General features: G+C 40.6%; 1 protein-coding gene across 2 annotated transcripts in view; it reads left to right on the forward strand.

Moving 5' to 3' along the window:
* The window catches only part of mta1 (metastasis associated 1), a 34,189-nt gene that overhangs the window by 17,019 nt on the left and 2,882 nt on the right, over positions 1-14,288 (forward strand). The window contains exons 4-16 of one of the 2 annotated variants that reach the window (XM_046855478.1): positions 3,904-4,030; positions 6,010-6,073; positions 6,430-6,547; positions 7,549-7,651; positions 7,906-8,005; positions 9,701-9,889; positions 10,902-10,976; positions 11,063-11,121; positions 11,230-11,372; positions 11,562-11,713; positions 12,485-12,674; positions 12,856-12,945; positions 13,719-13,871. In XM_046855478.1, coding sequence (XP_046711434.1) covers positions 3,904-4,030; positions 6,010-6,073; positions 6,430-6,547; positions 7,549-7,651; positions 7,906-8,005; positions 9,701-9,889; positions 10,902-10,976; positions 11,063-11,121; positions 11,230-11,372; positions 11,562-11,713; positions 12,485-12,674; positions 12,856-12,945; positions 13,719-13,871 — 1,563 coding nt within the window. The remainder of the gene's footprint in view (positions 1-3,903; positions 4,031-6,009; positions 6,074-6,429; positions 6,548-7,548; positions 7,652-7,905; positions 8,006-9,700; positions 9,890-10,901; positions 10,977-11,062; positions 11,122-11,229; positions 11,373-11,561; positions 11,714-12,484; positions 12,675-12,855; positions 12,946-13,718; positions 13,872-14,288) is intronic. The other variant, XM_046855479.1, reaches the window with a different exon arrangement.

The raw sequence follows: 14,288 nt of genomic DNA on the forward strand, positions 1-14,288 counted from the left end.
GGCGTGACGACCCCCCCCTTTTGAAAATCCCTTGATTGCTTTTGTTCTTCTCTTCTCTCTCATTTATTCTGTCTGTCTTTCTGTCGTTCTCTCTCTCTCTGTCTGTCTCTCTCTAATGGAACTCCAGATGAATTGGAGCACACTTAGTGGCTGCTTTCTTTCACCTTCCTCCTCCTTTCCCTTTATCAACCTCACGCTGGCTCCCCTCATTCTCCACTCAGCACCCTCAGTCCATACACGTGTAACATTATTTTTTGAGAGAATTTCCTCTATGCTCCTGTAAAGTAAAAAGAAAAGAAAAAAATTACATGGGAACAGGGAGTGTGTAAGATGGGGTTTTTTTTTTTTTTTTTTTTTTAAACAGACTGATTTCATTGCTTCTGCTCTTTTTTACAGTATAATTTACAGACCATTCTAATTCAGCTTCATGTCCAACTAATGTGATTTGTGGTTCTCTCTGTTTTGCAACCACTGATCTAGAAAACCTAGATGCTGCATTGCACTGAACCAGATATGTTAGTCAGACTGTCATGGTTTTGGTTGAAAAAACAAAAACCTGCCTCTGGAAAGTCTTTATGACTGAGAGCTTTGTTAAATATCGGTAACATGACGAGCTGTAATTTTAAGAGAGAAGCAAAAAGATTGATGAGGAAACACGTTACTTGGTACAATATCATAAGTGTTAACTAATGTTGGGTATGGCTATACATCTTATATAATATTAAATAGTACATGCTGGTCTTTATTATGATCTTTGGCTAATTGCTACAAGAGGAATAAAACACTGAGCATGGTGTAGGGTCACATCACACATTATTATTGCTTTCATATTGCGACAGCATGTTTTATTCCTTGCTTAAGCCCGTTCCAGTACTCTTAAAACATGTACACACTCACATACATGTCAGAAGTCAGTTCCAGACATCCTGCATGTTAACCTGCTAACCTAGTGCAGCTTTTTGAGTTTTTGAAATATGGGCTCTTTGCTCACGGCTGCTTTGGTTTCTAAATATTTGAGATTATCCACTGTACAGGTATATTTTCATTTGCATCACCTTTTGTGTGCAGAAATGTATGACGCCTGAAACGATGTGTTATCAATGTGTAAACGTGTTAAATGGTTATCACTGATCTGATTCCTGCTCCGTAAGACATCTACAGTAGGAAAAGGAAAAGTGGAGGAGACTGGAGGTTTTTGTTTGGTACTTTAAATGTTGGTACTATGACTGGTAAAAGGAGAGGGGTAGCTGATATGATGGAGTGTAGAAAGGTAGACGTGTGTTCAGGAGAACAAGTGGAAAGGGAGTAAGACTAAGAACATTGGAGATGGGTTTAAACTGTTCTATCATGGTGTGGATGGAAAGAGAAATGGTGTAGGGGTGATTCTGAAGGAAGAGTACAGTAAGAGTGTAGTGGAGGTGAAGAGAGTTTCTGATAGGGTGATGATCGTGAAGCTGGAAGTTGAAGGAGTGATGATAAATGTCATCAGTGCTTATGCTCCACAAGTGAGTTTTGAGATGGAGGAGAAGGAAAAATTGGAGTGAGTTAGATGAAGTGGTAGAAGGTGTACCTAGGAATGAAAGATTGGGGCAGATTTCAATGAGCATGTAGGTGAAGGGAACAGAGGTGATGAGGAGGTGATGGTAGGTATGACCTTAAGGATTGAAATGGCAGTGGTAAATACTTATTTTAAGAAGGAGGAGGATCATAGGGTGACCTATAAGAGTCGAGGAAGGTGCACACAGGTAGATTATGTTCTATGCAGGAGATGCAACCTAAAAGAGATTCAGAGACTGTAAGGTGTTGGCAGGGGACAGTGTAGCTAGACAGCATTGGATGGTGGTCTGTAGGATGGCTATGGAGGTGAAGAAGAAGAGAAGGAGAGTGAGGACTGAAAGAAGAATAAGATGGTGGAAACTGAAGGAAGAAGACTGTAGTGTGAGATTCAGGGAGGAGGTCAGACAGGGGCTCGGTGGTGGTGAAGAGGTGCTGGATGATTAGGAAACTACTGCAGGAGTGATAAGGGAGACAGCTAGAAAGGTAAAAAAATAAATAAAACAAAAATACATGGTGGTGGAATGAGGAAGTGCAGGAGAGCATAAGGAGAAAGAGGTTGGCAAAACAGAACTGGGATAGACAGAGTGATGAGGAAAGTATGCAGGTAAAGAGGGATGTGGCAAATGCCAAGGCAAAGGCATATGAGGAGCTGTATGAGAAGTTGGACACTAAGGATGGAGAAAAGGATTTATACTGATTGGCCAGGCAGAGGAACCGAGCTGGGAAGGATGTGCTGCAAGTTAGAGCAATATAGAATGGAGATAGAAGACTTGACTAGTGAGGAGAGTGTGTTGAGAAGATGGAGGGGTATTTTGAGCAGCTGATGAACAAGGAAAATGAGAGAGAGAAGGTTGGATTGTGTGGGAATAGTGAAGCAAGAAGTGGATAGGATTAGTAGAAGTAAGAGCAGCGATTAAGAGGATGAAGAGTGGAAAGTTGGTTGGACCAGATGACATACCGATAAATGCGTGGAGATGTTTAGGAGAAGTGCTGTGGAGTTTTCAACCAGATTGTTTAACAAAATGTTGGAAGGTGAGAGGATGCCTGAGGAATGGAGGTGGTGTGTGCTGGTACAGATTTTTAGGCGTAAGGGAGATGTGCAGACCTGCAGTAACTACAGGGAAATCAAGTTGATCAGTCACACCATGATGATATGGGAAAGAGTAGTGGAAGCCAGGCTGAGAGAAGAGGAGATTTATTTTTGAGAATGTTGATGGAGAAGTATAGAGAAAGTCAGAAGGAGCTGCATTGTGTATTTGTGGATTTAGAGAAAGCGTACAACAGGATGCCAAGAGAGTAGTTATGGTATTGTATGAGGAAGTCAGGTGTGTCAGTGAAGTATGTGAGGGTGGTGCAGGACATGTTTGAGGACAGTGTGACCACAGTGAAGTGCGCAGTAGGAACGACAGACTGGTTTAAGGTGGAGGTTGGACTGCATTAAGGATCGGCCCTGAGCCCTTTCCTGTTTGCAGTGGTGATGGACAGGTTGACAGACGAGGTCAGACAGGAGTCTCTCTGGACTATGATGTTTGTGGATGATATTGTGATTTGTGGTGAGAGTAGGGAGCAGGTTGAGAAGAGCCTGGAGAGGTGAAAGTACGTGCTGGAGAGAAGGGGAATAAAAGTCAGTAGGAGTAAGACAGAGTACATGTGTGTGAATAAAAGGGAGGGCAGTGGAGTGGTGCGGCTGTAAGGAGAAGAGGTGGTGAAGGTGGAGGAGTTCCGGTACCTGGGGTCAACAGTGCAAAGTAATGGAGAGTGTGTTAGAGAAGTGAAGAAAAGAGTGCAGGCAGGGTGGAGAAGAGTGATAGCAGGAGTGATTTCTGATAGAAGGGTGTCTGCAAGAGTGAATGGGAAAGTTTATAGGACTGTGGTGAGACCTGCGATGTTGTATGGTTTAGAGACAGTGGCATTGAGTAAAAGACAGGAGGTAGAGCTGGAGGTAGCAGAGCTGAGATTTTTATTGGGAGTGACGACGATGGACAGGATTAGAAATAAGTTTATTAGAGGGACAGAGCATGTAGGACGTCTTAAAGACAAAGTAAGGTTTGGACATGTGCAGAGGAGGGATATTAGGTTTATTGGTAGAATAACATGAAGGATGGAGCCACCAGGAAGGAGGAGAAAAGGAAGGCCAAGGAGGAGGTTTATGGATGTGGTGAGGTAAGACATGCAGGTAGTTGGTTTGATGGAGGCAGATGAAGAGGACAGAGTATGATGATCCGCAAAATCCGTAAAATAACACATTTCCCCCACTATGTTGCACAAACCAATATTCACAATTTAGCTTTTAATGCACAACTGCTGCTGACCGAATGAAGACGTGTTTTGATCTTTGACCCGCAGGAGAGCTGGAGGAGGAGGTGGAGAACACTGAGCTTGTGGACCTGCCAGAAAAACAAAAGCACCAGTTGAGACACAGAGAGCTTTTCCTGTCCAGGCAGTTGGAGTCTCTGCCTGCTACACACATTAGGTAAAAAAAACATTGTGTGCAATTTTGGACGATTTTACTTAAAATACAGGGTGAAATAATTTGACCACTATCATGGCTGTGAGCTTGAACTGTAAGCGAGTGAAATACTCCAAGGATGGCTGTTTGGACGGCATTGTGTGTCTAAGACACATCATTATTTTGTGACAATGTCAAAAGCTGTATTAGGAATCCTCGAGTGTAAACAGTGTCTGAGTGGAGATGACAATACTGACAGTGGTTAAATCAGATCTCGGGGGGGAGAACTCAGGCTGTTAGTATAATTTTGGAGTTAAATTGAATGAATCAAGATTTTCACTGGGATTGTCTTGTGCGGAAACAGTGCTAGTTATAATTAGAATCCCTTTCACAGTATACAGCTCTACAGCTAAGGGGTGCGTTCTCATGTAAAATTCTCCAGGTCGTAGATTTACTGCTAGCTGTTTGTTGGCAATACGAATCCAATGTCCTGTTTACTGTGAGAGGCACGGAGGTGTAAATCTTAATGCGTAATGAGAGAAAACAAATTAAAACATGCACAGAATCCGCATGTCTATTTAAAAGCTTAGCTAAGGATAAAGCATTACTTCCATGGGAAGAGCATGAACGGCTGCACACTGGTCCTCCGGACCTCACGGGGGTTACGTTCTAAGATGAGTTCCCGCGAGTTCCGAAAATCTGCGAATTTTGGACGCAGCCCCTATGGTACCTTAATGAATTAATCTACACACTGTCACTTAAAACGTAATAGTGTATCGTATTTGACCAAATACATAGTTTAAAATGTTATTCTAACGTTCCTGAACATTCGGTCACGCTGCGGATTCCCGCAAATTTTAAGATAATCCGAAACTTGCTGTCAGTAAGGTTCCGAACGAGAACCCGCAACTTTTTCAAGCCGCAAGTAAAGAACTAATACAAATGCTAATCTTTGAGATATTCCACATTTACATTAAAACTTGATGTACTTTTGTTGGAAGAATTAATATGAACATCGTTCACTGCTTGTGTTTGCTGCTCTGCTCAACTGTGTATACTGAGTATACAGAATATACAGGCCAAGGTGTTTCATTTGTTTTTTGTTTTTTATCTGGTCTCATCTCATTTGATTTGTAAATGTATGGGTTCTACCCAAGCTTGACTGATTTGGTTGCCAATACTTAATAATTTTTAACACACAATGCAATAAAATACAATAACAAACCTGTCACCTTTGCTACATGAGACTAGTTATACCAGCTGAATGTATGTTTAGTGTTAATTACATCTTGTTGTTTATATTATCTATTGATGAACTATTATCACTGTTACAAAGTCTAACATTCAGATCCGTTGGCCATGAGCAGTGATGGCAACATGATGGCAGCTTAAATACAGTAATGATTTCTAACCAATGCTGGACTTTCTGAATTGACCATCACCAAGACTTTACACAGCCACACAGAGACTGGAATCTATCCCTTGAGCAGGCGTGTTGATTGCTTGAGTATTCAACATATACTGCGAAATGTGTTCTTACGTAAATTCTAGCGCTCCACCTTTTCCAAGTGTCTGACTGCCTTGCTTCATCTAATTCGGAGTGTGCAGAGTGGCAGCCCGCGTACTGTATCAGGTGTCTGTGCTCATTCAGAACTCTGATATTGTTTACAGACCGGCCTCTAGAAGAATGCTGTAATGATGTAATCGTATCAAAAATAGGATCAGTCCATCCCTAATTTGCAGTAATTAGGAGCTTTGATACTTTCTTAGTACCGATAGCTCCTGCAGCGTGTGCATCTATTTCCGACAAACACACATAGCAAGCCAAATCTTTGAGTTTATCCTCAGGATCCCGGCTCTCTGTTGTCCGTTTTGGCTCTAATTTGACTGTCAAAACAACATTTGTATTTCTTTACCTCAGTCCCAGCTTTGGGGTCATGTGCTCCGAGCTTTTATTGATTTATTACATTTTTAACATCTGTGTTGTGTGTAACTGTGTTTAGAGGAAAATGCTGCGTGACTCTTCTCAATGAGACGGAAACCCTCAAGTCCTACCTAGACCGAGAGGTGAGTACAGTACATCATTTTAAACCGTGCAGCACTGCTAGAACACTACTGGCTCAGAAGCACAGATGCACCCAGAATGTGTGTTTTTAAAACTGTGCTCGATAGAAATGCTCATGTGCTTTATTGTATATGTGTGTATATATGAGATCTAGTTTTGAGCTCCGTTCTTCATGAATAATTCAGCGTGTTGACCCAGAATGTTCTCTTCGCATTTAGTAATGAGGAGAGTGGAGACTCGACTCGCTGTCAGGCCATACACACGAACCCCACACAGCCCTCTTTCTAAACATGAGGCATTCTTTGTTTGCGCCTGTGTCTCTGACTCCGACTTTGTCTATGTTGTGTTTTGGCTGCAGGACGCATTTTTCTACTCTCTGGTGTACGACCCTCAGCAGAAAACACTCCTGGCTGATAAAGGAGAGATCAGAGTGGGGAATAAGTACCAGGCAGAAATCACCGACCTCCTCAACGAGGGTACGGCCGCTTTTAGCGCAAACCACCGAGAACTTTTGATTTTCAAATACACTGAAAAGTCTGTGAAAACCCTGAAAAGTGTTTTAAACATGTGACTATGTCTTGCACTGCCTCTATATGACTCATATCTCTGTAACAATCTGTGATGGCGGGGTGACTGCAGATCCCTAAAAACTCTTTAGTTTCTCTGAAAGTCTGTTTTATAAAATAAGTGTTCTATTGCAGTAAATTGTATTTTTACGTGCTTTTGGAATTTAAGCTTCAGACTGATCATTTGTCTTCTATTTTTAGCACAAGACAAACTGATTTTTTGAATAAAAAATTTACATTTGCTAGAGAAAAGCAGCTTTTTTTCCTGGATATAACACAACACACGGCGCTGTTTGTGATTGTTTGGCACTAATCTAATAACTCCTAGTATTGAAATTATTTTTTATTCTTTATTTTTTAATTGCCTACCACTTTATCTGGTGCCTAATGCTCACAGGTTGCAGTGCAGAAAAGTCTGTGAGAAAAATGCCAGTACGTGTACTGGGATGTTTTTTTGGAGATGAGAGAAAACCATAACAAAGAAGTTAACCAATGTAGTTACTTGTAGAACATTTGGACCACAAGCCCAGTGAATGGCTGAATGAGGCAATCGCACTACCATTCTAAATTAAATAAATAAACAAAAATAAAAATAGATACAGCTTCTGAGAATTCTTTTGAGAACCACTATAATAGACTACTGTAGATTTTTTGTTTGTTTGTTTGTCTTTACGTAATTAAGTGTAAAATGTCATTTTAGAAAAAACTCTAGAAACTGATGTGAACATGCACCAACATCCTGTGTTTTTAAACGCAGATATTTCTGCAATTAATACCACTGAGACATGGATGAATAGCATGAAGCATTCGCTGAAGGGAAGCCCATGCAGAGCTGAAGCAGAGTGGGAGTCTAATCTTGAATTTCCAGCTGTTTAGATTGACTGCTGTGTTTGTGCTTCTCGGTTCATTAGGAGAGGAGGATGGCAGGGAGCTGGCCAAACTAGAGGAGAAAGTGTGGGATCCCAACAGTCCTCTTACAGAGAAACAGATCGACCAGTTTCTTGTAGTGGCTCGGTAAGTACCTCAAGTATTGTTGGATTTTTTTTTTTTTTCCTTTTCCTATTGATGTTTGTCTGAAATAAGCAACATAGTGACAGTCAAGGGTCTTTCGAAATAAGTTGTACTTCCTGTGGAATTATTGATTTACATCTGAACAGTAAGATGCTGTTTTGCAGGAAGATACTTGCAGTTCTTATCTCTTTTCTGTTCTCAATTGCTTTACATCTCTCTTCTGCATTTTTTTTTTTTTCCCTCCTTCCCTCCTACAGGTCTGTGGGTACGTTTGCGCGGGCTTTGGACTGCAGCAGTTCAGTTCGGCAGCCCAGTCTACACATGAGCGCTGCAGCTGCCTCCAGAGACATCACGCTGGTACGGCACCACCTACACTCGCTCGCTCACTCACTGCACGCAACATCCTGCTTCCGCAGTACTTCACACTTTGGTCTGGCACATGTAACGCATTCTAATGTCATCCGCGCCTTGCCAATTGTCCATGCAGAACTACTGATAATGGCATAGAGCGTCATGATTACCCAGGCGGATTTAATTATAATGGTGCAGAGCAGTATGGGAATTTATAAGAACGCCTTTTTAAATCTTGCTTTTCACAGTAATCTCGTTCTGTCTGCAAGTATAAGCATCACATAGTCATTAAATGCTATTTGGCGATAAAAAGATATTCATGTTTTGGATCGTATGATCATAGCCACCTTATAAAAGGGTAGCATTTTAGAAACGAGTCAAAGAAACGAGAACTCGTTTGCATTTTGTTCCGGATTGTAAAAAGGCAGAGTATGGGTTATACTCTCTCACTGTGGACCCACCCTTAACGACCCTTACCTGCCACTAGATGCCAATTATTTATTAATCATACAACCCATGACCCACTGGGCACAAGACACAAGGACAATACATACCCTCTGAACCTGAGGATCATACAACTGCTTTAATATCAGTATATAAATAAATGATATGTGATGACATTGTAGACTGTTTAGACTTTCACAACTTCGTAGTGAAATTGCAGGAAACTATTTGTGTGAATTGGAAACACAAAATGATTTCCCTCGCTTTCCAAAAAGAGATATCTGCACACTGCAAGCTGTTTAAAGCGGTATTAAAATATTGTTTCCATAATGTTAAAAATAGCACGTCTCGCAAATTGAGTCATTAACAGGGAGTCATTAGGAATTTATCTGGGTGATGTTACACAATTATGCTGAATCCAGTCATATTTCAGAAAAAGCAACCTCACGAGTAATAAACATATATTTTGTTTACACAACACGTGTAAGCTTGTGTAGCAGAACCAAACCGATGTCACATTAATGCACATTGAAAAAAACAGATTTATAATAAACAATTTGCAGTGTTCTTTTTTCTCTTATTATTATTATTATTATTATTATTATTATTGCAGTCAGTTTCTGACATACACATACATTTAAATTTTATCTGCATCTTATTTCGGCTTGCCCCTCGATCCCAGATTTTTTCAAATTTGCTCATTCATTATAATTATTTTTTTTTATTAGTGTGACTTTAGTATTCTACTCCATGTTTTGGGTTTGGGTATTTCGCCAGTGAACTTTGTTGTCTTTTCTGGTGTATGTCATTGCTTTTAATATAAAAACAACACAGTGGAGTTTTGGTTTAAAAGAATTATGAATATTTAACAACACACATTTAACAACTAATACAGCTTCCTAATCAGTGATTACAGCTCTGACCCTTTGGTAAGCTCCTGCGGGAGTCCTGAGTCGCCCCCTGTGTTTAGCTTCTGATCACACATGAGACTCTTGAAAATTTGAATGGGTCGAACACAAGTGATGTTTGTTAGCCTGTGCACTAGTTTAGCGCCATTATTGAGAAGTGGGATTCTGAGTGGTAGGTCTTTTAGTCATTTTTGACCTTTTAGTATGCGCTAAGTTAAAATTTATTGCACAGATCATGTATGATTTATCTGCTTGAGAAAATGTACACATTTCTGGGGAAGAGTTGTGAAACTTGACTGCAGATGTTCATGATTACCATTCACCATGTTTCTCGCTATCCTCAATTTAGTTTCATGCCATGGACACGCTGCATAACAACGGCTATGACATGACACGGGCAATCGCTGCGCTGGTGCCTCAGGGTGGCCCTGTACTCTGTCGAGACGAGATGGAAGAATGGAGCGCTTCAGAGGCCAACTTGTTTGAGGAAGCACTGGAGAAATATGGCAAAGACTTTACCGATATCCAGCAGGATTTTGTGAGTTTACAGCGATAAAGAATTCACACACCAGGAGAACCAGTAAGAGAGAGGGCTTGTGGACAAGTAACAGAGCACCAGCTTATTCTTTTGTAGAGTGCGTCTGCAAACCCTGCCATCTGGTGGTGATTTTGTGCATATATGACTAATTTAGGGACTGAGCTTGGCAAGTAGGAGGAGCCACGTCGAGAAAAAGTTCACACCCACTTTTACGGAACTAAAACTACATTTATATAGGGAGACAAAGGAAGAAGAGAAGTGCTTTTCTCCTTTAGATGTGTTTCCTTAAGTTTGAATCCCACAACTTTTGGGTTTAGAATCTGAAAATGCACCTCTTAGTATATCCACAGAATTATAAATAAATAAATGAATTAATAATTAAATAAATAAAAGGTAAACAATTACCTAGTTCTTTTACATGAATGTAGTCAAAACAATATCTTGGGTTATAAAACAGTCAAAACCTTTTGCTTTTCAAGTCCTTTTCAAGGCGGAAGAAGGTTCAGATGGGTGAAGTCCCCAGAAAGCTGCTCTGAAGTTTGCTTGCTATGTAGAAGTATCACAGAAATGTTTTCATCTAAAGCCTAGACCAGAAATATTGACCTTTCACATAGCTGCTGGAGGATATGAAAAGATGAGGCGTTTTAGGGATATAAATAAAATTTAAATTCTGAAATGGAAGACTGACAAAGACACAGCCGGGGAGTGTAGGAAAATGACTGAAGAAAATGCTCAAGACATTTGCAAACATTCAAAACCCAAGAGCAGGAGACGAGGATAAAACTGTGCTTAGGGACAAAAGGAACATGTCCTTATTTATATTGGTATTCAGAAATATTGTTTTGTATATGTTCGACTATAAATATTTAAAGACATTTGCACTCTTTTTGTTACACAGAAATGTCTGTAAATCCAAACTCTTTTACAATGTCTTAGTTGTGTCATAATTACAAAGTTCATGGGTAAGACAAAATTTCTATTAAACACAACAAAAATCCTCTGTCTGTTTCAGCTTCCCTGGAAATCTTTGACTAGCATAATTGAGTATTACTACATGTGGAAAACCACAGACAGATACGTCCAGCAGGTATGTTTGGTTAACGGAATACCTCTTAAATGTTTCTGTGGAGGAAAAACCCTAAGTGTTTTTCCATGTATTCCCTTTTTGTACAGAAAAGGTTAAAAGCTGCAGAAGCAGAGAGCAAGCTGAAGCAGGTCTATATCCCTAACTAGTGAGTATTCTAGCGAGTTGGTCAGAACACATCCCTGGATATGCAAACATTTACCATATTTGATTATGCATAAGCTTAATTCGGGTGTGACCATGTGCTTTGCTTCAGCAGCAATAAACCCAATCCAAACCAGCTGAGTCTGAACAGTGTCAAGCCAGGGCTTGTGAATGGGGCCGGGGCAGTACCTGGGGCAGTACCTGGGGCAGCGAGTCAACCAGCGGGACTGGGCCGTGCATGCGAGAGCTGCTACAGTAAGCCTCTCGCTCGTACTCTCACAGACTTTGCATTTGAGAGCTACTGGGAAATTGTGTGTAAATGTTTAACGTGTACACAAATTCTTGCTCAACTTTCACTCTGTCTTTTTATTTGTGTGTGTGTGTGTGTGTGTGTGTGTGTGTGTGTGTGTGTGTGTGTGTGTGTGTGTTTGTGTGTGTGTGTAGCCACCAGCTCATATCAGTGGTACTCATGGGGGCCTACCAACATGCAGTGCAGACTGTGTGCTTCCTGCTGGACATACTGGAAGAAGTATGGTGGCCTGAAGATGCCCACAAGACTGGACGGAGAACGGCCTGGACCCAATCGAAACAACATGGTTGGCATGATTTTGAGCAGCATAGAGCTTTTTGCAAAAACATTACTACTGTATCTAATCAGGATGAGCACTAAAAAGACCAACAATATGGATTTTAATTTCGAGATTAGATTACTAGTCACCATTTCATTTCAAGAATAATGATTGTAATGTAATTTACCCGTAGCATCTGAAACTAAGAACGGACCATTAGAATTGGAACACTTTATTAGTTAAGCTATTTAATTTCACAATCCTCATCTTTACATAACCTCGTTTAAATTATTTGTTTATAAATAACTAAACTATTTTCCTGATAATGCCATAATGCTGTTACGAGACTAGTCAGCCAGCAGGGGACGAGCAACCAACTGCTTTTTAACGAGAATGTGATCGCCTCCACAAATTCAGTCATTTGTAGTAAATAAATATATGAACTAACTGTCTGTGCGCAAGAACAGCAATTCTCTGCACTTTGATGTCCTTCACTGCTATCTTTGTAAAATAAGTTACCTCAAGATGTGAATTCTGCCCACATTCCTGGAATCTCCGGGACTGTTTAGTGTTCCCTGTTCTACCTAACAGGCTAAATCTTAAAATTGATCACCTGGAATGTTTCATTTGAGTTAGAAAATCACTAAGCAGTGTAGGACATCATCTCTCTAAAACAGGACATCTTGGTTTAGTGGAACTGGAAGGTTCTGACCTAAGAATATTAGACGGATAAACACCCTGTGAGGTGTGTTGTTTCAGATGCTGAAACACTCACTCGAACGTCTTTTTGGTTGGTAGAGTCCACATGGTGCACCGGTGAGACACGGCGGGAGTCCAAAGTTTGCAGTGAAGACCAGACAAGCGTTCTATCTGCAGACCACTCAACTGACACGGATAGCAAGGCGTGTCTGCCAGGATCTGCTCAAGTCCCGATTTCTGGCTCGTCATCCCTACACACCTGTCAACACAGCAGCCATCAAAGCGGAGTGTAAGTGAAGTCACTACTGCTTTATTCCTCGCCTACCTAGAGACCGTTTCATAATTTGTGCTCCTTCACAATATTATACATCTTTTAGTTTACACATATGATGCAAAGTGCAATTTGTGTACTTTTACATCTTTGCTATGTCTATATGTGTGTGTGTGTGTGTGTGTGTGTGTGTGTGTAGGTGCATTGCGGTTGCCAGATATGACCAAAAAACCTGCATCTTTGAGGAATGCCGTCCGGAAGCCTCTAGAGTCTGTGGTTAGATATCTGGGTGGGTGGATATGACATCTGGACTCTTGTTTTGTAATTTCAAGTGCCAGGACACGATATGGGATGTTAAGGGGAATTTTTGAGCATTTAGTGTCAAGTTGCCCAGACCAACAAATCTATTTGGTAGAAAAACTCCTCTTTGTATTGGTATTTATCACTTATGAAAAAAAACAAGCTGGAGTTAAAGGAAGAAAATTACCAAATTATGCTTTTACCATTAACTTTTATAGTGTAGCATTACAAACGATAACATTAATTGTTTTGGATTGGGATACAATTATTATTTGCTTAACTGTTGTTGTTGAAGCCCCCAAGTCTGTGATTTTTGGAAATGATCATGGTAATGGAGGATATACTTTTCATCAGTTTTGTTTACCTAGTTGAAATGATTGCTCACAATTATTTTGCCCTCTAGTGGAATAAAACCATAGCTGTTGTTTTATCTCTAAATTCAGATGCAGGGCACAGCATGATTTTAACAATAATAATGATAATAATAAAAAAGATTTTGAATTCATTTGGTGGATCAGATTACAACCTTTACCAGGCTGATTCTGGGCTGCAGGCCAAATGTTTGACATTCTCTAATTTGGAATATCTCTTTTGACACTGTGTGGACACTTTTAGAGAAGGTCTGGAAGGGTTCCAGCACACGTCAAAAGTGGTCATGCTTGTCGAAACAGATTCATTTGAATTAGATTTTAAGTGACTATTTTATTTTGACTAATCATTATTTCTGCAATTCTTTCTCTCATGTATTTCTCCTCATTGTAGAGGCCCATCCATGCCCGCCTAAAGTAGAGCCTCCACGAGGAGCCACCATATCCACAGCAAGCTTGACTCCTATCAAGTCCTCACCCATCCTGAACAATGGCTCCCCAACCATCCTGGGCAAACGCACCTACGAGCAGCACAACGGCCTGGACGGTGAGTGAGACAGGTGTCTGTTGTCAACTCTGCTTGTGTGTGTGCAGGCATTGCTCATTAACAGTAACGCCTTTACCTTATTATCTATATTCTATTACCACGTACAAGCTTTCTTCCACTTTCAGAAGTGTCTAGATGATGATTGTAATTGGGATGAAGATGCGATGAGTCTTGTCTCTCTTCTGTTTTAGTCCTCTTTCTCGCTTTCTCTCTCTCTCTCTCTCTCTCTCTCTCTCTCTCTCTCTCTCTCTCTCTCTCTGTATTTGAATGGCTGACAGTGTTGTCATGGTAACAGATCAGCAGTGACTCAGAGGGATCTCCAGCAGTATCAAATGCAAAAAAAAAGAAAGAAAAACGGCTAACAGCCTTGTCTCAGCCTTTGAGCGACACACGTGAACGATGATGCATAACACCTAC

Source organism: Silurus meridionalis, chromosome 8 (assembly GCF_014805685.1).
Source record: "Silurus meridionalis isolate SWU-2019-XX chromosome 8, ASM1480568v1, whole genome shotgun sequence".
Lineage (NCBI taxonomy): Eukaryota > Metazoa > Chordata > Actinopteri > Siluriformes > Siluridae > Silurus > Silurus meridionalis.